The sequence below is a fragment of the Pseudonaja textilis genome, chromosome 1, assembly GCF_049901715.1.
Source record: "Pseudonaja textilis isolate UNSWEBS1 chromosome 1, rPseTex1.2, whole genome shotgun sequence".
In the NCBI taxonomy this organism is placed as follows: domain Eukaryota; kingdom Metazoa; phylum Chordata; class Lepidosauria; order Squamata; family Elapidae; genus Pseudonaja; species Pseudonaja textilis.
In genome coordinates, this window is record NC_141990.1 from 323,259,460 (window position 1) to 323,287,018 (window position 27,559).

Here is a 27,559-nt window from a genome sequence, read left to right on the forward strand (position 1 = left end):
CAGGGGCTTATGTGGGAGTCCAGCTAACCTTGTAAGCTGTCTATGTCCCAGGGTTGGTTGAATCTTGCTGGGTGATGACCTAATGAAGAGGGTTGGGTTCTGAAAGGGTGTTGGGCAATTCCTATTATGGCTTAATGGCTTGGGTCTTGAGTGAGGGCTAATCTTATCACCCTGGAGCTGAAGGCCTTTTGTCTTGTAGATAGGATGGTCCAGTCTTCCTGGGCCTATTAACAAAGACGGGGAATGTTTTCCAAGAGCACGTTTCTCCTTTTCTCATCCAAGGAGGTATAATATTCTGCCTTTTTAATATTTCCTAGACCTAGAATATTTAATTCTCCTAGGAGAGAGGCTAACTTTCTACACGCCTATAGAGACAGCCATGACTCCCCACACAACCCCATAGGAATCCAGAATCCACCCACCCTCAACTCCATTTTGTCACTTGTCCCACAATCATACGCTTTTGGTGGTTCTTTTGGTGGTTCTGTTCATCAATAAACCAACTTTCTTTCCAATCTGCCTCCATTTCATTCCCAGCTTGGAGCCTGGAATTTTTCTTCCTACAGTACTATGGGAAGGTATGTAAGTCTATATAACCCTAAGTGCTGTTGGTATTTTGTTTTAATAAGACTACTAATTGAATGACTTTGGGCAAGCTTGATGATTAACAAGTATGATGTACACAAGTACAATTAAAACAAGAATAAAGAAGCCTCTAACTCATGCTCAGAAAATACACTTCTGGGAAGGTACTATACGCACCTTGGCTCCAGGTGTTCATTTATTCTCATATCCAAACATTTTTGGCCAAGCAGATAGGGCGTAAAAATACCCACTTGTCCTTATCTTGTAATTTTAAAATCCTCAACAAATCTCTAGCACTTGCCCTAAGCTGCCCTACTTCTCATTGCTTCTGATTAGTACATTCTTGGAAACTTTTGTTGCTCTAGCAAATACCAATCTTCCACCTTCTTGCTTGAACTACCTTATAATTTATATATATAATTAAGCCTATGACAATTGGAATGGGGAAAAAAGTGCTGAGTCGTGGAGGGAGGAGAGACAGAGTTTTACTACTTTGCTGCCATCTGGTGGATGAGAACATTTTGGCAGCAGTTTGATAATTTAAACGTGCTCCACCTGCCTAACGGCTGGACCAAAGCAGTTGGGATGCAGTTCTTTCGGATTAGCTCGCTGAGCTGCCAATCACGGTAGGCCTCAGCCAATTGACAACCGTGTTCGAAGAAGCCCCCCTAAAGAGCCGGCACTCAGCCATTTGTTGCGACACTTAACCCTGTCCTCCAGCGGCCTTCCATTGGACAAAGTCTTTAGAGAGGCGTTCTCGAGCTGTGGGGCTGGGCGGGGCCAACGAGGAGGAGCCATTTTGTGATTGGCCCTGGAGGAGAGGCGGAGGGGTGCGAAGGGCAGATTAAAGGAGGAGCGGAGACCTGCCGCTGAGATGAGTTTGCGGCGTTTTGCTTCTAGGACGCTTCTTTGTGGGTTCCTGGTAGGACGCGGCCTCACAAGAGTGATGGTAAGTTGCTAGCGGGAATTGGGTCTCTTATCGAGGACGCTCCCTAGTCATTGGCAGTGTTCTCTATGGTCGGACCATAGAGCGGTCGCCCTGAAGGGCTACGTTGGGTCTCCCTGGAGGACCCATAAAATCTCCTTTTTTAGAGCCCCTGGGAGGATTTTCCTCTAATCCCTATTGAGGTTGTCGCTTTTACAACTTCTTTTCCAACGAACATAATTTCTCCGAAATATTAGGGTAGGACGAGGCTGGAGGCCAGCAAGGTGGCATGTGGATGTAGGGGAAAGTGTTTCCCTGGGGTGCCATGAATTTTTATTGATTTTTATTACGATACTGTGGGTTTGGGGGTTGTTTTTATTGTTTTGGGATACCTGGGGTGGCTGTTACGCAAGGGGGGGTTATCCAAGTCTTGTAATGTAAATAAGATAAAATTTAACGTAGCTGAGGTCTTCCTTGCAGATGAATGGAACCATAATTCCCAAAAACTCTTTGAAAATGGGGCAGAAACCAGCTTTTTAACCATGATACTTTGGGTGCGCAGGTAGTCCTCGACGTACGACCACAATTGAGCCCAAAATTTGTTAAGTGAGACATTTGTTCAATGAGTGTTGCCCCATTTTATGACCTTTGGTGCCCCAGTTAAGTGACTTGTCAAAAGCTTGCAAAAGGGATCACGTGACCTTGGGACACAGCAATGGTCATAAGGGTGAACCAATTGCCAAGCATCTGATCATGGGGCTGCTACAAAGTGTGAAAAATAGTCCTGTCCCTTTTTTCAGTGTAGTTGTAACTTTGGTCACTAGATGAACTGCTGTAAGTCAAGGACTTGCCTCTATTTGAGCTTCAGGGTTGTGGCTTTTCTAAAGTTGCTTGCCTGCCCCAACTGGGGCAAAGTAATGCTCTTAGGGTGTACAATTCATGACAGTATAGAAGGATCATGAAACAGAAAGCTAATCTTTCCCAAAACGTTGTAATTTTAAATGGATGTCTTCACAGATGCCTTTCAGAGATAAAATGAGAGTCTTAATTGTTTATCTTAAAACTGTGATCTGGAGTTGTTGGAGCTGCTCCTTGGAGAACAGTTCTTAGATGAAAAAACAACTGCAGTTGAGAGCTGCAGTTGGGCCCTTGGGGTAGAATAAGGTAAATTACATGTGCGTGAAATACATTTAAAACTCTTTTAACAGTTTGGGCAAGTTGTTTTTTTAAATTTTAGTTAGGGACAAGCGCCAAAAAGACAGAATCTACTGAGTCTCCATTCAGAGTCAGTGTCCCATAACAGACTGCCTTTCATGCCTTATTTTATTAAACAATTTATCAACACTGCAAGTCATCAAGTAATTCTAGGAGAAGTCCCTGAGTGACTGGGTGGCCATAGAAATTCTCTTAAATAAAAATAAAATAGTACAGATTAAAATAGAATGTCCCAAAGGTGTTTTTCCAAAAGGCAACTGAACATTTTCTTTGAAAATGTTTTGTTTCTCATTGAAGGAGTTCTGAAGAAACTTATTGGATGAGAAGCAAAATGTTTTCAATTAACCCCCCAAAACAAGTCCAGTTGCCTTTTGGGTCAACTATGACCCGGATGATTCAGAATTGTCACAGATAATTAAAACAGTACAAAAGTACAAAGAAGTAGATAAGTGTCAATCTTCATTGCTTTGCCCTTAAGGCTAGTTAGATAAACCAAGGACTTCACAACTCTTTGGGAAGCTTACAAGGACACTACAGACTGGGGTGGGGATATTCTTGGACTGAAATGCCTAAAGAGCCTGCCTATTCCACATCTTTGTCCCTTTGTACGATAGAAAGACCTTCTGAAAAGCTTTGTGTCTTCTCCATTGACAGCCTGGTTCTGTATACCAAACCCTGTTGTTTCTTTACTATAATGGATTTTACACCCCAAAATTAGAGCTTCTGAATTTGGAAACAGTCTGAGCTAGTTACCCTGTGATGTCTATAAATATGCTATATAGCTACAAGTTGATAAGAATCTTTTCTAAAACTTCCCTCCTTCCTTTCCCTAACTTCCAGGTGGAAGCAATTAAATGTTGCTTTCAGTACTCAAAAAGCAAGTCACTATTACTCAAGGCTGCCTTTGGTGAAAACTTACAAGCAATGAAAAAACAAAATTATCTGCAGCTTGGGGTTGAACTGTGGGGTCCTTGGTGCTGTCTGAGTTTAGTGGTTTGCTTGCAGATGCTTCATTACCCAACTGGGTAACATCATAAGTGCTAGTAGGGAGTGGGGTTTGCTCTCAATTTATAGCGGCTTGTCCTGTCAATGTTAACTAGTTACTCAACTAGTTAACATGCAAGTGAGTATGGTGGATTTGCTCCCTGTTTATATACAGTAGTCTGCCCATGTTGGTGGGGGTGGGTTTTTCCTTAGTTGGTCCTTGGTTGGAGAATTGCCAATTGCATTTTTACACCATTCAAAAGACATTCTAAAAAACCCTGAAAAGAACAAAAAAAGACTAGAGAACAAAAAGCCAGTCCCCAGATAAGCAGGGCTTAACGCCCGAACAAACAATGGGGTAGAAAGCAATAATTTAATCAGCCAAGCTCAGAGTGCACCCAGGATTCCACTTAACACAATTAGGTTGTTGCTTTGTTCCACCTTAAACACACAAAAGCGGCTTTTGGGGCCAGGATTATGTCGTCGTCCTATGTGGTTATTGGGAAAGATTGTGGTTCTGCCAGAAGAGGCCAAATGCTGAAGAGTTGCAGCCATGGTATATTGGGGGGTGGTATATTTGGGGTGGGGGTGGGGAATGGGGGAGGGTTATTTGGAGAAGGGAAAATATCAGCAATGTTCCTGCCAAGATTAAAGCAAGACTTTTTCAGGAATATTTCTAGCCTTCCTTTTGATGTCAACGTGAAGCTCTGAGTTAAATAAACATTACATGTAATTGGATTTCAGGTTTTATGCTCAGGTAAAGCAAGCAATTTTGTTTTTTTTTTTTCATATTCTGACCATCCTCCCAGCTGGGGAAAATCCCAGCATTTCCAAATAGGACAAATTAAAAGCCATTTGGCCATTATGGCTAATAGGTGTAATTATGGTTTTTTTAAAAAAAATTGCTTCATATTACAGTTTGTAGAAGTGTGTATACAGGTAGTTGTCAACTTACGACTACTGTGTTTCTCATATAATAAGGCCGGGTCTTTTTTTTTTTTTTTTGAGCCCTGAAAAAATGGCTAGGCCGTCTTTTCGGGGGTGACTTAATTCCCCCCCGCTTGCATCTTCAGGTGGGTGGGCAGCGATGGCTTGGATGTTGACCTCGGCGTTGGTGGGACACTTCGTATCGGGGTCAACACAGGCAGCACCATATCCAGGTGTGCAACAAAAGTACTTCCTAATGGCAAGCCCCCCCCCACCCTTCCCCCCCATTTCGCATGTTTTAATATAGGCCTTAATTTGGGGGGAGGGGCTTAATTTCATTTCATGCCTATAAAACATGCTGGGACTTCCTATTAGGGGAGGCCGTATTGTTGGAGAAACAGGGTATTTGTTTAGTAATTATTTTAAAATACAACTGCACAGAAAAGGGGATTTGTGATCATTTTTTTCACACGGCCATTACAGCATCCCATAGTTGTCTGAATTAGGATGCAAAATTAGGATGCTGGCCAACTGGTATGTATTTATTTGCTGCGTCCCAGGATCACGTGATCCCCATTTGCCACCTTCTGACAAGCAAAGTGAACTGGAAGCCAAATTCATTTAACAGTGTGACTCACTTAACAACTGCAGTTAATTCACTCAGCCGTGACAGGAAAGGTTGTCAAATGGGGCAAGGTTCACTTAACTGCCTCACTTAGCGACAGAAATTTTGGGTTTGATTGTGTCATAAGTTGAGGACTACCTGTCTTGTGAGCTGAGTACAGTATCTGGCCCTTCGGCTTCTCTTGTTCCTTTGATGGTTTTGCTAGTTAAGATGATGAAAGCTTTTCTGAGCAGTTCTTATTGTTTAAAGCTTCTGAATCTGTTTCCAGGAAAAACAGAAATCCAAGCCATCCTTGCTTTTCTTTAAAAGTCCAGGAAAAATAAAGCAACTTCTGGATGAGAAATACACGGGTGTACCCTTTTTTCCCTTTCTTTTAGGTGCAGTATATTTATTTGCTTCTGGGCAAAGGCCAGAAGCTGGTTTTGACGAAAGGTTGAATGTGTGAAAGCAACCTCACCTTCTCCCTGACTCTTTTGCCTGCAATGCAGAAATGCAGTTCAAAAAAATGCAAAGCCATCATCTGCCTTCAACCTAGTTTTTTTCTCTGGAGGCCAGTGGGAAGAGGTGAACCAATCACCCATGTAGGACATCGGGTCATGTTTGGCCTGATTTATCGTGGATTGATAAATTTGGACCGTAAAAATGCAATCCAAAGTCTGCTTCTGGCGCAATCCATTGTTCTCTGTCCCCTTTGTGCTGCTAATTGCATCATAATTGGAGGCTCGTGAAACGGATTTGCTTTTGCCGGGAGGGCAGTATCTCCACAATGTCTCAGCTCATGTGATTGTGATGAGAAAGCGGGCACAGAGTAAAGGGGTGGGAAGGGAATAACTTGCATTTCTGCTTCATATTTCTGAGGGTTAGGATCCGGTAGTGGAGCCCAAGCGATAGGAAATCCTGAGTAGGAAGCATTTTTTAAATAGCATCAGAAATTCCCTTATTTCTAGTCAAAAGTTTTGTGTGCTTTGCACACAACGTAGCTTTCTGGTCTTTTAAGTCCCATGGCCCAGGAAAAGAACAGGTAATCTTCAACATACCGTTCTGACCAAGGCTTCCAAGACCGTAATTATGCACACGCTTATTTTAAAAACAAGTCTTGTTTTATTGCAACACTGGGTATTTATTCATTCCCAGCTGGTAATCTCAAACAGTCTCTCGAGATAAGCACCCACCTTTTCTGTGAAGTGCTGCCAATAACAGAAGTGTCAAAACAACTAGAGCAAAAACCAACCAATTGTACAAAGAGCTTCAAGAATGACTCTGAACCGATCGAACAACTTTGCTTGCCGCTTCTTTGCCTGTCCTCTATACCTTATGGGAGGGGCAGTCACCTCCCAGCCTTACTCCCAAGTTGCTCCTTTTGTTTTTTGTTTCAGCTGCTCTCGCCTTCTAGCAGCTCTGCACACACGCGCACTGGGAACAGGCTCCCCTCGGTCCTCTGCCTCGCTGCTGCCAGACTCCAGAAGCTCTGGAGGCAGCACCCCACTCCCAGGTGGTCTTGGTCCCATCTCTGCATAGGACGCAGGATCCTTATCTGAGTCCTCCCCAGACTGATCCCCGTTCTTCCCCACTGTCCGATTCCACTGCCATCTGCACAGGCTGCCGGCGAACCACAACACACATGACCACAATTGTGGCCAAAAATTTCTGTTGCTAAATGAGGCGGTTTAATGTGTTTTGCCCCATTTTTATGACCTTTCTTGCTAACGTTGTTAGGAGAATTGCTGTAGTTTTTAAGTTAGTAACACGGTTGTTAAGCAAGTCTGTTTTCTTTTTTCCATTGACTTGTCAGAAGGTCGTGAAAGCGTATCACATGACCTCTGGACAATGCAACTGTTGTAAATGTGAATCAGTTGGCAAGCACCTGAATTTTGATCACATGACTATGGGGATGCTACAATGGTTATAAGTGTGAAAAATGGTCATAAATCACTTTTTTTTTAGTGCTGTTGGAGCTGCAAACAGTCATTAAATGAACTGTTGTAAGTCAAGGATGACCGGTGTACAAAAGTATAAAATCCAGATTCAAAATGGATGCTTTGTTTAGCAGCCATTACTGGATAAGTAAAGATTTCTTATCAATACGGTTCTCTCTGGAATCCCCTTATAACGTGCTCAGCCAGGGGAAGGCCAGCCTGGTGCCGTTCAGATGTTTTTGACCTGCATTTCCCATAATCCCTGGTCACTGATCCTGCTGGCTGGAACAGATGGAGCCAAGCTTCCCACTCCTAAGCCATAATATGGCTTGTTTGTTTTAGAGTATGAACCTGGTTGTATTTTGTAAATCTAGGCTTTGTGGGCGTGGAAAATTAACATCTTGTATTCCGCTTTAGATTAGATTAGATTAACAGAGTTGAAAGGGACCTTGTAGAATATCTAGTCCAACCCCACCCCACCCCTGCCCAAGCAGGATTTGGATTACACCATTTCCGACAAATGGCCGTCCAATCTCTTCTTGAAAGCCTCCAGTGATGAAGCTCCCACAACTTCCAAGGGCAACTTCTGTTCCATGGGTTGATTGTTCTCCCTGTCAGAAAATTTCTCCTTATTTCCAGGTTGAATCTCTCCTTGATCAGTTTCCATCTGTTGTTCCTTGTCTGGCCTTCAGGTGCCTTGGAAAATAGTTTGACACACACACACACACACCATGGCAGCCCCTCAAATGTTGGAACACTGCTATCATGTCTCCCCCGGTCCTTCTCTTCGCATGGGGGTTGTCAACCTTTTGGACCTCGGGGACCACCAAAGTCCCAATTTTAAATCCCGCAGACCACTAATATGAATTTTGACGTTGGCTTGCTGACGTTTTCCCGGGGTCTCAATACAAAGCAGCAGAGACCCTGGGAAAATCCCCCCAAAAGTCTGCAGGAAAGTTCCCCACCACATTTTCCTAACCGGTCGATCATTCTTTAGTTGGGATCGCAGGATACGGTCTCCAGCTCCGTTCTCAGGGGGAGAGAGAGACTTTTGGCTTCATGCAAGGAAAGCAGCAGAAGTTTTTCTTTCTCTCCTCCAAACTCCGCCAGAAATGAGTCTTTGTGAGACTTCTCGCACCGGTGCAGCCTCTTGGAGCAAGGATGCCTTGCAGGGTCCCAAAGACTCATTTCTGGTGGAGTTTGGGCGAGAAAAAGACTTGCTGCTTCCCCCCTCTGCCCTTCCCCCCCACTCCCCTCAGTACCTCGTGTTGTTCGCAGTGCAAGTGACTCAAGCCTTGTGTTCCCACAGGCCATGTGGGTGGCACAGCCTTGTGTTCCTGTGCAGCCTGGATTAATTGCTTTGGTGGTGACATTTCTCTGCAGACCACCAAAATTTTCTCGCAGACCACCAGTGATCCCTGGCCCACTGGTTGGCGACCACTGCACTAGACTAGCCATGCCCAGTTCCTGCAACCGTTCTTCATATCTTTTAGCCTCCAGTCCCCCCTGGTTGCTCTTCTCTACACTTTTTCCAGAGTCTCTACGTCATTTTTATAGTGTGGTGACCAAAACTGGATGCAGTACTCTAGGTGTGGCCTTACTAAGTCTTTATATAGTGATATTAGTACCTCACTTGACCTTGATCTCTCTGTTAATGCAATTTAGGATTGCATCGGCTTTTTGGGCTGCTGCTGCGCAGTCCTGGCTCAACCAACTTGTGGCTAATTGCAGCGTATGACCTAGATCACAGCTTATAAATTTCAATCAAAGTTCTGGAACCTTCTCCAACCTGGTGCCCTGATGATGTTACCTAGTTGGGTAATGAAACGTCTGCAAAAAACCAGTCAGGCTCATAGAGCAAGCTCCAAGAACTCTCATTTCAACGCTGAGCTACAAATATGCTCTTTTATCAATTGCTAGAGTCCCTGGGATCTAAGCAAGATGAAAACAAGGATCAACTAATATAAAATAACCTTTATTGTCAGTTTTTACTGTGAGCACACTGGCACACATTAAAAATGAAATTCTGTTGCCTGTTCTCAAAACAGTATATATCTACTCATACACATTCATAACACACATATTCACATACTATATACATACACATATATATTTACAGGTAATCCACTTACAACAGTTCATTCAGAGTTAACCATGGCACTGAAAAAGTGACTGATGACCGCATTTCACAGTTACAATCTTTGCAGCGCCCCCACAATCTCGTGATCAAAATTCAACTGTGGCAAGTAATGTTGTAAAATAGGACAAAAGTCACTTAGCAAATTCTCACTTAACATAAATTTTGGGCTCAGCTGTGATCATGAATCGAGGACTATCTGTATACCTACACCCATATATAGAGATATAAATGCCGAGAATGAGAGAGAGAGAAAGAGATGATACAGAGATGATGATATAGAGATATCTATGGATCTCTTTCTCTCTCTCTCTCTCTCTCTCTCTCTCTCTCTCTCTCTCTCTGTGTATGTATCACTGTCCATTTTGAATACATAGCTGAAAGAGGAAACTTGAGTTCACAAGGCCAGTGCTACATGGAACAAAAACTGACTGAATTTAGAAGTTCTGCTTCGGGTATCACGAAACTTCCTCCCACGAGGTAACAAGGAAAACAGGTTGTGAAGAGGATCTGTGGCATAGTAGCAGCTGTGTAGCAGTGGCTTTTTGTTGTTGTCTGGCGATAACTTTCCACTTCAAACAGCAACGTAAAATCCTGGCCCGGGAGTTTGTAGGAAGAGAGCCGAGTCTTAGCGTGGCAGGCCAAAATCCGTGGCAACAAAGGTTTTATTTTTTATTTTTATTTTTTATTCCAAGGGCTTTCTAGGATGCTGCTCATTATATTGTAGAAAGTTAGCATCCACCCCTCTCCAAGAAGAATGAAATATTCTAGGAAAGATTAAAAAGGCAGAATATTACATTCCCCTGGATGAGAAAAGGAGAGGCAGGTCTTTCCCTGCAGCTTCCTGCTCCTCCAGGGTGATGGGATCAGGCCATGATAGGTGGTCAGTGTGTGCTCCCTTCAAAATCCAAGAAAGAAATACCCAGACTCCATGGATCAGAGCAAAGTTATTCTTTTGCTGGAAATTAAAGTGGAAGCTACAGATGGAATTCCGAATCTGAGAATTTGGCGCGCAGATCACATCTACAAAGGAATGGCATTGTTCCCACCCCGCAAGGTCCAGAAGTCTCTTCCAAATTAAAAGTTCTGAATAGGATCATGTGGGCATCTTCAGGTGGTGATGAGGCCTCTGTCCGTTGACCTTGACATATTTTGATAAGACTTCGCAGCTGCGCAAAAAGGGGTAGAAGCTAGCAAGGAAATGGAAAGTTGAAAAGAAGAAATCATACACCCCCTCCTTTTGCTTACCCACAGTAAAGGAATGCAAAACGCCTCCAGCTCTCTTCCCCCCACAATTACCCCCCCCCCCGTTGCTAATGACAGCCGAAAGAATTAAGCCTAGCAGTAGAGAAGATACAACAGATAGGATATGAGAGAGATAAATGAGATAGATAGCAGTTAGGGTAGCCGAAGAGATCTTGAGGCTGACATTAGGATTGGCCCTCTACCCACCTCACCACATGGCACCCTGGGAAGATTGCACCACCCAGCCAGATTCAACCAAGCTAGCCCTGGCTTGGCCCCAGGGGTGTCTGACAACCAGTCGGGATACATTTCTTGCCACAGGAACAGGAAGCAAATTCAAATCCAAGGTCCAGAGAGGGCATAAAACCAAAGCGACTCTCCGCACGTCTTCCCTTTTTCGCTCAGGAGCTCCAAGGCATGTGGTCCTGCCCACCATTAAACCACCTTTCCAAGCAACTGCCATGAATCCAGTGTCTTTTTTTCCCCCCACTCGGAACTGAACCCAGAAGGATATTTCTTCCAGCATCGTCAAATTGAGCGGCTTAACGGAGGCTGAATTTCGCAGGACACAGAGGCATGTTATGTGGGAGGCAGATACCAGGCGCCCTGTTGATAAGCACCCGATCTGCATTAAAATCTAGTTAGGCTTGTTGAGGCCTTCTGAGATAACTTGGTTAGTTTAGAGCAGTGTTTCTCAACTCGATCAGTTTTTAAAGAAATCTATGGACTTCCGCTTCCAAAATTCCCCAGACAGAGTGTTGAAATCTTGACGTCTTAAAATGGCTGAAGTCGTGAAACACTGGCTATAGTCTACAAGGAGTCCTCAACCTACCACTGCAATTGGGACCAGGATTTCTGTCGCTGGTGTGTGTGTGTGTGTGTGTGTATGAGTGTATGACCGACCTTGACTCACACAGTCATTAAGCGAATCCGGCCTCCCTCATTGACTTTGCTTGTCAGAAGCCATTTTACAACCTTTCCTGTCGTAGTTGCTAAGTGGATCACTGCACTTGTTAAGTTAGTAACATGGTTATTAAGTGAATCTGGCTTCCCCAATGACTTATCTAGTCCGAAGGGGACCACATGGCACACAAACACACACACCCCGGAGACTCTGACTGTCATAAATATGAGTCAGTTGCCAAGCACCTGAATTTTGATCATGTGACTGTGAGGATGCTGCAATGGTCATAAGTGTGAGGACTGCTTCTAAGTCACTTCTTTCTGTTGTAACTTTGGATGGTCACTAGTTGAATGGTTGTAAATCAAGGACTTGCCTTGCCACAGATTAAACTTACATTATTAAAAACAAGACAGGAAGCACATGCCTTTTTGTAATCTTTGTTAGTTAGTGCTACCATATGCTCTCCTGATCTGGAGATACCCTGAAATCTGCTGGTGTTTGTGAGCTTGCTGAGGGGTTAATAAAATAATGATTAATCAGCTTGTTTTAGAGGTTATATCCTTGACTTACAGTCATTTAATGCAGGGGTCTCCAACCTTGGTGACTTTAAGCCTGGTGGACTACAACTCCCAGAATTCCCCAGCCAGCTTTGCTGGGAGTTGTAGTCCACCAGGCTTAAAGTCACCAAGGTTGGAGACCCCTGATTTAATGTCGTCTCCTTGTCACATGACTGAGTCTGCCAAATTATTGACCTTGCCACCGTTGCTATGGTTTCCCCAGCTTTCGGCAAAGGATTCTTGACAGACGTCGTGTTCTGAAAAATATTAAAACATCCTTCTCTCCCTCCCCCCCCCCACTTCCAGACCTCCTCAGGGTGGGCCTAGACCCTCTCGCAGTCAAACAATTATTTACCTGACCCATTAGCGCGAGGAGGCAGGGAATGTTGCGAGTCCCACCCCCGAGGGAGATACACCTGGTGGGACCCAGAAGAAGGGCCTTCTCTGTGGTGGCTCCCTCTCTCTGCAATATCATTCCCTCAGAGATTAAAATGGCCGCCACTCTGGCACTCTTCCGGAAGGCGCTGAAGAAGACCTGGTTCTGCCAGCAGGCCTGGGGAACCCAGAGAGAGGGATGGAGCCCATCAAATGGCTAGTGTGATCTGCTGTCGTCGGGGCTGGGAGATAGGAGTTGGTCTCCCCCCCACTAATTTTGTTCTATTGTACATTACTAATTTGTTTGATTCTTTTTGTTAGTTTTTATTGTTTTTTATTTTTATTTTTTGCTTTAAATATGGTTTTACATTGTGTAAACCAGGGGTCTCCAACCGTGGCAACTTTAAGGCTTGTGGACTTCAACTCCCAGAGTTCCTCAGCCAGCTTTGCTGGCTGAGGAACTCTGAGAGTTGAAGTCCACAAGCCTTAAAGTTGCCACGGTTGGAGACCCCTGGTGTAAACCACCTCGAGTTGCCATGGGCGAATAGGCGGCAATATAAATTAAATAAATAAACAAACAAATAAATAAATAATGTTACAAGGGCACTGAAAAAGTGACTTACGACAGTTTTTCACATTTGTGACCGTTGCAGACTCCCCGTGGTCACATGATCAACATTCAGATGCTTGGCAACTGATTCCTCTTTATGACGGTCGCAGTGTCCCAGGGTCATGTGATTCCCCTTTTGCAGCCTTCTGACGAGTAAAATCAACGGGGAAGCCAGTTTCACTTAATAACCATGTTACTAACTTGACAACTACAGTGATTCACTTAAAAACTGTGACAAGAAGGGTCGTAAAATGATACTAATTATAGGTATCCCTCACCGTATCTATATAACTTCTCTGTCTTCCCCATCTCCCACCTCCCCCAGCCTCAATCCAGTGTCAGTCCTATATCACTTTAGCTCCTCCAGGCCTCTGAGAAAATGACGTGTAGCTCAGGAAAGCCTACAGCTTTTAATAAAATTAGCTGAGGAATGAAAGCTCTCCTTAATGACATGACTCAGTCCATCTTAATCTCTGAAACAGGATACATGCTAATTATTTATAAAAGCTGGGACTGTGGTTGGCACACCTTATAATGTTGCCGTATGGTTGGCTTGAACACGCACGAAAGGTTTTTATGACACAACCAAAATTTCCTCCAATCACAGCACCCCATCCAGTTGTAATATATATGTTATAATATGACTTGGTTTCTTCATACGTCATCCATAGTGAAGCGTGCAAACCAGCACCTGCGTTTCCTGCGTCTGATGAGAGGACGCCTTTCTCCTTCTGTCCTGGCGACATTTCACAGAGCCTCAGATAGAAAGTCCATACAGAGAGTGGTGAGGACAGTGGAGAAGATTATAAAAAACTCGCTTCCTGTCATTCAGGATGCTGCTTATAAGCGGTATGTGCTTAGAGCTGGAAGCATTGCTAGAGACCCCACACATCCACTTTATGGTCTGTTTCTGTTGTTTCCCTCTGGGAGGAGGTTTGTAAGTACGCCTAGCAGGGCTACCGGATTCTGTTACAGCTTTGTTCCCTATGTCATCCGTCTGGTAAATTTGCAGGATTCTTTTTTTTGCCATGTATATTATACATTCAAGCTACAGATAGTCCTCAACTTACGACCCACAACAGAGCCCAAAATGTATTTTGCTAAGTGAGAAATGTGTTAGTTTTGACCCACTTTACGACTTTTCCTGCCACGGGGTTGTTAAGCGAATGACTGCAGTTATGAAATTAATAACCGTTGTTAAGTGAATCTGACTTCCCCATCGACTTTGCTTGTCAGAAGGTCGCAAAAAGGGGATCTCCTGACCCTGGCATACTGCAACCGTCAAAAATGTGAGTCAGTTGTCCAGCATCCCAATGTAAAATCACGTGACCATGAGGATGCTGCAGTGGTCACAAGTGTGAAAAATGGTCATAAGTCACTTTTTTCCGTGCCGTTGTAACTTTGAATGCTCACTAAGCAAACTGTTGTAAGTTGAGGACTACCTATAGATTGTGATGTTTCTTTGTTGTGTGTGTGTGTGTGTCGGGATATATGCACAGGGGTTATCTTTTGAGAGCTGAATGCAATGAAATTTCATTTTAATTTATGCTGATTAATGTACAATTTAGAGTGACGACAATGAAGTACTCTAAGCTCTACTCTTATGCCTCGTTTTTTTCAATCATGGCAACTTTAAGATGACTGGATTTTAACTCCCAGAATTATGGAAGCTGAAGTCCAGTCATTTTAAAATTGAGAAGATGGAGAAACATAGGTTTAATGTCACCTGTGAAACCAGCCATGGTAGCCATTCTTCTTAAAAAGGTTTATGTATTTAGAAATTTTGAGAGGAACCCAGCCCGTGCAAACATTCAGATGAAAAATAATTGCGTAACTTAATCGGATTCTATCAGGAGCAGGGCAGTTGATCAACTTTTGCTAGTGGGGTCACTCATGGGGCACCCCAAAAAGAGCAACTCATAAGCCACCTTGGTTGCAACAGCCAAAGCTGAGGTACCAATGTTTTGGTGTCTCTAACCACGTCTGTTTATAGCTTACAGCTTCCTTAGGGAAGAGACAAGATAGATATCTCTCGTTCCCAGGAAGTATCCCGCCCAGGGAGATCTTGCTAATGACAGGTGTCAATCTAACAACAACAACAAAAGACAACATCATTGTTGCACACACTCAGGGAGAGACACAGAAGGAGAAGGGTGCAATGAAATGTACAGCTTGCCCTCGATGTATGACACCAACTGAGCCCAGAACTCCCCGTTGCTAAGCAAGACACTTATGAGATTTGCCCCATTTTACAAGCTGTCTTTCCACGGTGGTTCAATGACTCTTGAAGTGTTAAGTTAATAACAAGGTTGTTAAGTGAATCTGGCTCCCCCATTGACTTTGCTTGCCAGAAGGTTGCAAAAGTTGTGATCCCCTGACCCTGGGACACTGCAACCGTCACAAATGCGAGTCAGCTGCCAAGGGTCTAAATTTTGATCACAGGATCATGGGGATGCTGCCATGGTCGTAAGCGTGAAAAATGGCCCTAAGTTGCTTTTATCCGTGCTGTTGTAACTTTGAACGGTCGCTAAACGAGTGATCCTAAGTCAAGGACTGCCTGTGTCCTCCTTCTAAAAGCCACAGCGGATCTCACCTACCTAAGCATTCTTTTCCCTTTTTTTTTTTTTTGCTATATAGGATTAGATTTAAGATTCAAAGACTTCAATTAGCGTCGCTTATTGCCATTTGTTTATCTCAACATTTTACCTTGGGGTATTTTCAGGAGTAGGATTCTACCGGTTTGGACCAGTTCTCTAGAACCGGTTCTTACGATCCTGCGCCAATTGTGAGAACTGGCAAATCGTTCCTCTGGCTGGCCCCTCCCCGTCCACCTGCCCTTCCCTTCCCCTCCCAGCCCAGTCAGTCCTTGTCGTGCATGCGCAACAATGCGCGTCTGCCCAGCATCGCTGACTGGGTTCTTCCCTTCCCAGTCACTCCTTAAGGCAGAGGTCTCCAACCCTGGCAACTTTAAGACTTGTGGACTTCAACTCCCAGAATTCTCCAGCCAGCTATGCTGGCTGGAGAATTCTGGGAGTTGAAGTCCACAAGTCTTAAAGTTGCCAAGGTTGGAGACCTCTGCCTTAAGATATTACTCCCCCGCCACCCTTCCCGACCATTATGACCAGTTCTGATGATCAGCTGTGTCGGGGTTCCCCTCGTCGTCTTCCTGCTTTGCCCAGGAGGCTTCCCTGAGGCCCAGAAGGCCCCAAAATGGAGGGTAAGGGGTGCTGCCGCCGCCAAAAAGCCACACCCACCCCAGTCGCATGGCAGCGTCCGCCTAGCCACGCCCACAGACCCGGTGGTTAAAAAAAATTGAATCCCACCCTGGGTATTTCCCATCCCATTTGTGTGGGATTTCCCCTTAACAAAGTAACGCTTCCCCTATCCTTTCAAGTAGGTTTCCTGTCCTCTGCTGAGTGAGATAATGAATAGCCTCCTACCGAAAACTAGCAGCCATCCCTAAGTTTCTCACGTGAAATAAATTGTCCTTGTGAATCTACTGTGCAAAAGGCCCTGTATGTTCGAGCAATATTTGTCAAGCTTTGGCGCGTTTTAAGGGTTGTGGACTTCAACGCCCAGAATCCCTCAGCCAAACATGGTGGCTGGGGGAATTCTGGGAGTTGAAGTCCACAGGTCTTAACAGCTGCCAAGGGTGAGAAAGACTGCTTAGAGCAGGGGTGTCAAACTCAAGTTTCATTGAGGGCCGCCTCAGGGTTGTGTTTGACCTTGAGGGGCTGGAGTGGGCGTGGCCAGCTCAACGTCACTTGTGTCGAGGGCGCCTATGGCGGCCCGAGGGCTCACAAGCTCCATTTTCAGCTACGACGGCCGCCTGTAACCCTCTGCCAGAGGAAACAAAAATTCCATTTTTCCTGGCACTGTGGGCCAGTCCTTCGCTGTTTCCAAGATGGCCCCGCGGGCCAGATCTAAGCACCCTGTGGACCAGATGCGGCCCACGGGCCTTGAGTTTCACACCCCTGGTTTAGAGGGTGGGGCACTGAATCTGAGTTTGCGTTTGCTGCTAAATCATGGTTTGATTCAAAAGCAGCTTGTTTGGGGTTTGGCCTAAAACATGGGCCCAGCCTTGTGGTTGACAATTTTAACAGGCTGCCCAGCTAATGGTTTGTAATTGCAAATCCCAGAATTCCCTAGGTAGCACGTTGGCTAGGAATTCTGGGAGCTGCAGCCCGCACATACTCACAGTTGGGAGAAGGCTATTTAAAATACTACAGACCCTTTGACCAGTGGCCCAGAGACCCTCATCTGATTGCCATTTGTTGCAAAGTGTGGTGGAATACAGCTAGTCCTCGAATTACGACCACAACTGAGCCCGAAATATCTGTTGCTAAGTGAAGACAGTTGTTGAGTTTAGCCTCCTTTTGAGACCTTTCTTGCCATAGTTGTTAAGCCGAATCGCCACAGTGGTTAAGTTGGCTAACGTGGCTGTGAAATGAATCTGGCTTCCCCATTGACTTTGCTTGTCAGAAGGCCAACAACGACTCCAGGATACCCTTGCCGTCGTAACTACAAGTCAGTTGCCAAACGTCTGAATTTTGATCAAGTGACCCGCGGGAATGCTGCAACGGTCCTAAGTCACATTTTTCAGCGCTGTTGTAACTTTGGCCAGTCAATGAACTGTTTGTAAGTCGAGGACTACCTGTATAGTTCAGAGTCGCAGGAGGGAGGGGCTCTTTCCCAGAGGGCGGAGCTTGGCAGGAAGAGAGCAAGGGGGGGGGGACCCTCCTTAGCCATTCATGGGGAACATCTATAATTATTGCAATAATGGTTGTTTTAATCTGACAAGGTTTCCGTTTGTAGGCGAGGAACAATAAAGGAACTATTCATACGTCACTCCGCGTCTCGTTCTTGGTTATTTTGGGTCTGACAAGATATGCTCTCTCTGACTTTTTTTTCTCTCTCTCCCTCCTAAATTTCTTCCCTGCAGTGTGCTCAGAAGAGTGATTGGCAGTCGGCCAAGTCGATATACGACTTCCACGCCCTGGATATTAATGGCCAAGATGTCTCCCTGGAGATATACAGGCAAGTTGGTTCCCATCTGGGTTTGTTTGCTCTGGTGTCTTGGTTTTTTTGAGTGGGTTTTGGTGTTTTTCATTTTTAGTTTTTTTTTTTTTTAACCATTTTGTGATCAGGCGGTAGGTAAGCAAAGGTGTATCCAATTATTGGTGACTTTTAAGACCTGTGGACTTCAACTCCGGGAATTTCCCCAGCCAACATGGCTGGCTGGGGAATTCTGGGAGTTGAAGTGCACTGGTCTTAAAGGGGCCAGAGTTGGACACTCAACTTTTCGACCGTCCCTTTCTTGGGTGTACTTAGCCCAGTTCCAATGCCCACCGTCCCCTGCGGTCAGGTGATTGCGTGACTCACACTTAAGGCCAATTGCAGCTCCCTGCAGCCACGTGTTTTACAGTGGTTTCATCAAAAACCAGCGTTTACTGGCTTAGCATCCCCGCAGGTCACAGAATCAAAATTTAGATGCTTGACAGCCGACTCCCATTTATGACGGTCACGCGATTCCCTTTTGTGACAAGCAAAGTCGACGGGGAAGCCAAATTCCCTTAACAATCGCGTCCCTTAACTCCAGCGATTCCCTTCGCAACAAAAGGGCAAGGGAGCTCGTAAAATGTGGGCACCATTCACTCAACGACCGTCTCGCTTAACCACAGAAACGTTGGGCTCAGGCTGGGGTCGTAAGTCGAGGACTCCCCTGTGACCGTCTCTCTTGTTGCGCTTGTGTCTCTCCAGGGGCTTGGTCTGCATCATCACCAACGTGGCGACGCAATGAGGCAAGACTGACGTAAACTACACTCAGTTTGTCGAACTGTATAGTAGATACGCTGAGAAAGGTTTACGCATTCTGGCCTTCCCCTGCAATCAGTTTGGCAAGCAGGTAGGAAACGGGAGAGGGGGACTGTGTGTGTGTGTGTCTGTGTGTGTCTGTGTGTGTGAATGTCACAATGAAACGATCCTCCTCCTCTTCCCCCTAATTATCCTCTTAAGGAGAGCCAGCATAATCTAGTGGGGAAAGTGATGGCTACCCCGATGTTTGTCTTCCTCAGCTGTGGAAGCTGATTGGCTGAATTTGGGCCAGTCTGTCCATCCCAGTCCAAAGAACCAATCAGGCAGGGTGTCAACTCATGAAACATTTCTATGCCTGTTTTAGGGTTGCCGTGAACAGAAGTGGGGGGGGGAGAAATTTGAAAGGGCAGCGCAGCAGTTTGGAGCCGAAAGTGCATTCCATTTTTATCTTGCAAAGATTGTAGCTAAGCTACCGGAATTTCTGCCGTGCAGATCTCTTGATTGGAGGACGTAATTGATGGCTCTTGGCTATGGATGTGTTTCGTTGGAGAGTATGAATTATGATACACCCAGAGGGGTCAGAATCAGCTTCAAGCAGGTCATGCCGACACGTTCGCTCTTAATAAATCCTTTGAAGTTTTTGAAGCTTGGCTCGAGGCTCATGATTTCATTAGGGCAACTGCTGGAATCCTGACACACAGTACAGAAGGGACGGGAAAAAGGAGTGGGAGACCCACATTCTATCCCCCCTCAGCCATGGATTCCCATTGGCTGAATTTGGGTCAATCCCTCCCTCCCTCGGCCCAAGAGTCAGTCAAGGGTAATATGGAAGGGCTGGATAAGGTGTGGGGAGACCCAGGTTCTAGTCCCCCCCCCCCCGGTGCCGAAACACTCTGGTTGGCTTTGGGCCAGTCCCTTCCTCCCAATCCAACAGCCAATCAGGAGTAGTGGGGAAGGGCTGGGCTAGGGATGTGGAGACCCGAATTCTAGTCTCCAGAGAGGAAGATAGCTAGTGTGACTTAATGGGATGCTGGACTAGGCGTGGAAAAATGGCCAAGAATCTACGGCAAGGTGGCTAAAACAATCTTCAGTCCATCTTTACATCATGCCTTGATACGTTCACTGTGCAAACAGGGAGCAAACACAGTTCAGAAACCTCTGGATCTGCGACTTGAAACAGACTGAATGCTAAGGACAACTGTTTAAGATTGGTTTGACCATCTAAAAACCACTTTTCCCCCCTTTCGTTTTTGTTTTCAATAGGAGCCTGGTACCGAGGCAGAAATTAAAGCATTTGCTGAAACATACGGGGTGAAATTTGACATGTTTAGCAAGATTGAAGTCAATGGGGATAACGCTCATCCTCTCTGGAAGTGGCTGAAAAACCAGCCCAAAGGCAAAGGCACTCTGGGAAAGTGAGTTCTCCTTCTGCCCCCAATTCTGAAAAGTCTCTGAAATGGCAATAGCTGATATGCCACACAAACACTTATTGGTGTATTTTTAATTAAAATAAATGTCTAAAACAAGTGTTTTTAAGAACTTGACAACTTCAACTCTCAAGTGGACTTCAACTCCCAGAATTCCCCAGCCAGCCTGTTGTAATCTATTTGAAGGTTTAATAATGAAATGATACCAGCTTCTAAAATTGCTTTTTTTTCTCTCCCTTTCTGGAGTGTGGTATTATTTTTATTATTATTATTATCTTCTTTGCATTCATTAAACATGAAATTTCATTTTTATTCATTAAACATGAAATTCAGTCAACGGAACATTTAAAAATGTATCACGAATGTTATTAATATTGTTACGTGTTATTATGACTACTACTATCGTGTTTCTCATATAATAAGGCTGGGTCTTATTTTATTTTTTTTGACCCCTGAAAAAATGGCTAGGGGCTCTTTTCGGGGGTGACTTAATTCCCCCCCCTTGCATCTTCGGGCGGGCGGCAGCGACGGCTTGGATGTTGACCTCGGTGTTGGTGGGGCACTTCATATCGGGGTCAACGCAGGCAGCACCATATCCGGGTGTGCAACAAAAGTGCTTCCTGACGGCAAGCCCCCCCCACCATTCCCCCCCATTTTGCATGTTTTAATATAGGCCTTAATTTGGGGGGAGGGGCTTAATTTTATTTCATGCCTATAAAACATGCTGGGACTTCCTATTGGGGGAGGCCGTATTGTTGGAGAAACAGGGTGGTATTCCTGCTTTTCCCAGTTGGTTGTGTTGGCTTTCAACTCTTAAGAAGTCTGTCGGCTGGCATTATGGTGTTCAACACCAGGGCTACTACTGCTGTATCATACTTTGGAGATGGCATTTTTTGGTGTCGTATTCCAACTCTGCTTTCAAAAAGCTAAGCTGCTAGTCTTGAGGGTGGCTGGTTTGAAGAAAATACAATAGTTTTTGACTCTGGGAGGGCAAATTGGAACAAATAAATGGGCCATTGTGTTTCTTTGATTTTGACCCCATTTTCAAACAGGGGTCTTACTGGCGAGAGATACCAGCCACTATTCGTCTTGGTTTGAGTGTGGTTTAGCACAAGAAGGTTTTGAGTGAAACACTAGAAGTAAAACACTAGAAGTAATAAAAACCTTTAGAGCTAAATGATCTTTCTTTCTTTCTTTCTTTCTCCCTAGTGCTATAAAGTGGAATTTTAGCAAGGTGAGTACCTTCAGCTCTTTTTTTGGGGGGATGTGTAATTCTTATTAAAACTTTTAAACAAAAACATGGCAAAACCCACTTAACAACTACTCTGCTTAACAGTGGATATTGTGGGCTCAATTGTAGAAAGTCAAGGAATACTCTATGTTATTGACTTTTTGTTCAGAACACACACAAGGAAATATGAATAGCGTTTCTTCCAGTTTTTCTCCCCAGCAAACACCCAGTGTGATTAAGGTGAGCTGAGAAGGAGGGACCGTCACCAAAGTCCCCCTGGGAGCTGAGGGAGGATTAAAGCTGGTTGACCCCACTTTTAGTCACCCTTCACTCCCCCTCAACCAGCTGGTTGAGTCTAATTTCTTTCCTAAATTGGTAAAAAAAATTAATCCCTGCGGATTTTACTCTGCTAGTCGTTGCTGTCTCTGGGGAGCGGTGCTCATCTCCATTTCAAGGCCGTTGAGCCAGTACTGTCCAAAGACATTTCTGCAGCCATATGACATCACAGAGCCCACTGTTACCTTCCCACCAAAGTGGTACCTATTTATCTACTCACATTTGCATGCTTTCGAACATGGCAGGAGCTGGAGTGAGGACAGGAGCTCACCCTCGTCACATGGTGCTGGGGTCTCGAACCTGGTCTGCCAGCTTTCTAGCCAACAAGCCCAGCATCATAACTGCCATGCCGCCCTTCCTAAGCTTGGCAGACAAATAGTGTTTTCAAAGCCCGTCCTGGGTTAGATCTGCCTTTTCTCCAGCCCTTCAAGATATTCTTCAGCCTTCAAGAAATACACCCCCACCGAGTTTACTTCATCCTCCTAAGGACAGATGGAGCTCAGAATAGGGACAGAATTTGTTAACATGATGCAGTTAATCCTCGGCTTACGACCTGTCACTTATTTGACCACTTGAAGTTTTGATGCAGCCTCCATAAGGAGCTTGCAACCAGGTTCTGAAGTTCTGACTGCCACACACAGCTAGTGGTCGTGTGATCACATGTTGGACACTCGCCTGTTTGCACTATTGTCGGATTGTGATTGCAATGGATGTTTTTGCTAAAAGCTGCCTTTTGCTTCCATTTTCTGGCAAAAATGCTCCATCGTGAACTACAGGTTTGCTTTATGACCGTCATGTTCGCTTTACGGCCATCGGTACCATGCTCGGTTATGGTTGTAAGTCAAGGACTACCCATACACACAATCCTGGGATGCCTGAATCACTTTACAGCGTATTGCTAGGCATCGATCCAGCTCCCAAATTGGGGGTTGGTCTTGTGGTCTTTGCAGATCGGGGCTTCTCTTCCTGCCCCGATGAAATTTGGGCCCCCTTGATGAGTCCCCTGTTCTTCTTTTCTCCTTGCAGTTCCTGATCAACAGGGAAGGGCAAGTAGTCAAGAGATTCAGCCCCATGGATGACCCACTTGTAAGTTGCGCATATTGTGATGGTTGGTTGTGCAGTCAGCCAGATGTTTAGACTGGACATTGGGCTTTTTAAGCCAGCAGGCGAGTCTGTCCCAAGGACCTGGGGACACCGTCCAGTTGCAGAAGTGAATCCGCTCAGCCTGAGTATCTGGCCACAATGCTGAGTTAGGTGCTTCGCACACCATGCTAAATCCAGCCAGGGTGGGTGGAAAACCATGGCTTATAGCAGCCATTATAGCCATTCAAGCGAATGGTGCTTCGTTTGCATTCGTGTGAATGCAAAGCTGTTTTTGGTCCAGCGGCTGCTGACATTTTAGGGAATTTACTTTAGAAAATTTATATTGCCGCCTATTCGCACATGGCGACTCAAGGCGGCTTACAGGAGTATAAAAACCTCATAAGGGGTGACATGAGGGCAGTCATGACAAACCTTTTGGGCTTGGCCTGTCAAAAAATCAGAAAATGCCTGATTGAACTCTGCTGGCATCTGACTGCCTCTCCTTCAACAAAAGGGAGCAATTCTCTCTTCCCCACCTCCACCCCCTCTAAATTACCCTGAACAGTGGCACTCAGTGGCCAAGGGCTTGCAGGACAATCCTAGGCCCCAGTGTAGCTGCTGCCACTCCAAAAGGCCACCTTGCCTCGTTTGCCAAAGAGAACGCGCCTTGTGGAATGAGTTGCCGCCCATGGTTCAGCGCTCCCCAGGACCTGCCCTGCGCTGCTTACCTTCACGGGGCGTTCTCTTTCTCTTAACAGCCTCCTGGGTTGCGCGAAGCCTTTATTCTAGAAGCCGCTTCAGAGAACGTCCATCTGCGGCCTCTGAAAACTGCAAAAGCACACACCGTCCTTGCACAATTTTTGTAGCCTCTCAGAGGCCGTCCAAGAGCACAGCCGTCTTGTGTGGTCTCCACAGCTCCAAAAAAAACCAGACAACGGCCCGTGCTTTGGAGAAGAAGTGTTTGGTGCTTGGTGGGTCATCTGAAATGTTGCAGCGTGTCATCTTTGAGACAGTCTCGGTGTTTGTTTTTTTTCAAAAGACAACCGGTCTGTGTTTTTCCCTTGAGGAGCAAGATGTTTTGCTTCTCGTTTTCATCAAGAACTGATGAAGCTTCTTGGATGAGAAGCGAAACCTTTTCTTCTCCCTCAAGGGAAGAAAAAAAAAACCCATAGGCCGGTTGCCTTTTGAAAAAGCACCTTTGCAACAATCCTGACCTGGATGGATGACTGAAAATCTCCTTAGACTAGGGGTGTCAAACTCAAGGCCCGAGGGCTGGATCTGGCCTGCAGGGTGCATAGATCTGGCCTGGGGGCCCACTCTGGAAACGGCAAAGGACCAGCTTGTGGTACCTCTACCTGCAGAAACGGGGCTTGGGGAGGCTACATGTGGCCCTCCCGAGGTCCCTTTTCGCTGGCTGAGGGTTCCAGGAGGCTGTCGTGCCTGAAAACGGACCCCAGGTGGGCCGTGCGCAGCTTCCCCAAATTCCATTTTTGCTGGCGGGGGTTTGCAGGGAACTGCCGTGGCCAAAAATGGAGTCTCAAGGGACATTGAGCTGGCCACGCACCCCCTGAAGTCAAACCACCTTGATGCGGCCCTCAGTGACATTGAGTTTGACGCCCCTGCCTTAGACATTGGGAACATAGGTTTGCCATCACTGTATTGGGGTGTAATCCTGGCCAGATGCAGCCATCTCACAAACCCTCATTGTTTTCTCTTGTTTCATCCTCTGCAGACGATGGAAAAGGAACTGCTCCGATACCTGTAAGCCCCGCCTGCCTCTTGCCAGCCCTGGCTGTGCTCCGCCAGCGTTCCTCTGGTTTGCCTGTGAATTTTGCCTGGATGAAGGTCTGCCTTCAAGCCAAGCCTATCTTGGTGAGGCAGGTCTGAGAGATTTGGCACAAGTTCACACGGGAGGCTAGCTGGAACGTCTGTATTTGCACGCCAGGCCGCAACTTCCATCTTGTACAAAATAAAGATGTTTTTTTTTCTTTCAGCCGATCAAGCGTCTTGAGATTTGTGCGTCAGAGCGCTATTGGGCATGGGCTGAGGGAGGTGAGGGGGGGCGGCCATTTTAGAAGTGCAAAGCTATCTGAGATCTGCAGGTGAGGCAGTTAGACTTGTGCCTTCCGGATGGGAAGTAGAAGTTAATTTCATTTGTTAGCCTTGGGCGGGTTGGGGCAACTTCAGGCTCTTCAAAAGTTATTATTTATTTTCTTCATTTGTATCCCACCTTTATTTCTACCAGGTGGCAAACATTTCCTTCCATTTTTCCCACAACGTTGTGAAGTGGGTTGGGCTGAGAGAGTCAGTGGCCCAATGTCGCCCTGTCAACTTGTACGCCTAAGGCAGGACTAGAACTCCTTTTCTCCTGGTGATTGGCCCAAAATCTACCACTAAAGTGGGATTAAGTCTCAACGTCTTCCAATTTCTAGCCTGATGCCTTAAATACTAGACCACACTGGCTATTTCTTATTGAAACGTTTACTTTTAGCACCACTGGGAGTTGGAATCTGGCAGCAGTCAGAGTGTCCCAGTTCAGCTCCAGCTAATTTGTGTTGCCTTGGGGCGCCCCGATTTCTCTTCGGGCAAAGAGGCATTACGCAACCTGCCAGTGCAAGAGCAAATAAGAAATACAGTGCCAAGACCGGGTGAGAACTTAATTCAGATCCACCTGCTGCCATTTGGCTAGTGAGGGTTCAAGAGGAGGAATGCTTTAAAACAGGGACCACCAAACTCATAATTTTAAATCCCGGGGACCACTAATACGAATTTTGACTGACGGTGGCTTGCTGACGTTGGTGGGAGAGAAAGAGAGAGATCTGATCTAATGTCCCTCCCTCCCTCCCTCCATCTCTCACACACACAAACACACAGGCAGGGGTGGGATTCAAATTTCTTAATCGGTTCTGTGGGTGTGGCCTATTTTGTGGGTGTGGCTTGGTCATGTGACTGGCTCGGTATGGCTTGTATGTAAATATTATAAATATATAAATATTGAATTGTTTTATAAAAAACTTTTACCCCAAATCAGGCAAAGCATGCAGGCAGATTGAGTTGCTCACAGATTCATTCAGAGATATGGGAGATCGGCTACCTGAGCCCATCACATAAAATTTGCTAGCAAGCAAACTCACAAAACTCGCAACACGTGTATGTAAATATTGAATTTTTTATATAAAAAAGAGCAACTTTTACCCAAAATCAGGCAAAGCAGGCAGGCAGATTGAGTTGCTCACAGAATCACAGATACATTCAGAGATCTATGTTTCTGCTATCAGCTACCTGCACTGAATAATAGAAGCTTCATCCTAAGGAAGGTTCGGCTCTGCAAGCCGAAGATCTAAAGATTAGCTAGAACGCAAGAAATCCAACCGTTTCCTGCTTTCTAACTAATCTAAATCTCCGGGCGCAGCAGAACAGCTGATGGAAAAAGGAAAAATAGCAGTTTTAGCAGTGGGCCATGTGGGTGACGCAGCCTTGTGTATTAATTGATTTGAGAGGTGCTCTGAGGGTGACATTTCTCAGCGGACCACCAATTTTTTTCTCGCGGACCACCGGTTGCCGACCACTGCTTTAAAGTAAACAATTAATTGAATTTTAAGAATGCCTTTTAGAACATAAAATTGCAGGGCCAGAAGGGACCCTGGAGGTCTTTTAATCCAACTCCCTGCCCAAAGCAGGAGACCTTATGCCAGGGGTGTCAAACTCGTTGCCTGCCTGCCAGTTACGTCACATACTGGCCACTACTCCCGTTTTAGCGAATGGGGTGGGGGGAAAGGCACAATAAGTCACGTGACAAGTTTGACACCCCCCCCCCGCCTTATACCAACCCAGTCCAGTCATTGTCCAGTGTATTTTTGAAAACCTCCAGAGATGGAGCACGTTCAAGTCCAGGATGCAAGTATTTCCATTATTTAATGGTTTTTCATTTCTCCTTAATCCTAGGTTGGATCTCTCTTTTAAGAGCTTCCGCTTCCTTCCTTCAATCTTTACCTTTGTCTTTATTCTTTTTTTCTTGCCTTCCTTCTCTTCCTCAACTCTTCCTCCCTCCCTCTTCCAATCCCTCTTTCTCTTCCCTCCCTTCTCCCTCTTATCCTTCCTTCCTTCCCTTCTTCCCACGCACAAATCTTCCACCACTTCTTCCTTCATTCAACTGAAATGCCAATATTTTAATCCTTCGGATGCAAGTACAAAATCCTGAAATCATTAGTCAAAAGGCACATTGTTCAACAGCGAAAAAGGAAAGAATCCTCCCCCACTTTTTGTTTTTTACATATATACATTTTTTTTTTCAATTCATTATAAATATGCATAGGAAAAAAAACAAAACCAGGAGTCATTGAAATCAGTTAAAAAGTGCCACGGGGAAGGAAGAAAAAGAGAGGTTTTTTTTTTTTCCCATTTACAAAATACAATCAATAGAACAAACAACGTAATAATTTAATCAAAAAGTAGCTATGACATCATCATTTTTCTTCCTGACAAAAATGGAGCCAGGCCATTTGGGGAAGTGTGTTGGATGGATGTCCTCTGGGGGCCTCCTCGGCTTTTATTAACCACCTTTCCGAGAAAGCAAGAAGAAAAATTGCGTATTTTTCTTCTTCGCTGAATGTGAAAGACCCACCTAGCATTCTGAAGATCCCGAAGAAAGCATTATTTTGAG

The 27,559-nt window shown here is 45.3% G+C and overlaps 1 protein-coding gene across 1 annotated transcript; it reads left to right on the forward strand.

The window, feature by feature from the left end:
• The first annotated feature begins 1,456 nt into the window (after positions 1-1,456).
• GPX4 (glutathione peroxidase 4) lies at positions 1,457-24,889 on the forward strand. The gene is made up of 7 exons (XM_026723701.2): positions 1,457-1,534; positions 17,948-18,042; positions 18,766-18,910; positions 20,083-20,234; positions 21,456-21,480; positions 22,840-22,899; positions 24,629-24,889. Exons 1-7 carry the CDS (start codon positions 1,460-1,462, stop codon positions 24,659-24,661), a joined length of 585 nt encoding a protein of 194 aa, XP_026579486.2. The 5' UTR covers positions 1,457-1,459; the 3' UTR covers positions 24,662-24,889.
• The last annotated feature ends 2,670 nt before the right edge of the window (positions 24,890-27,559 follow it).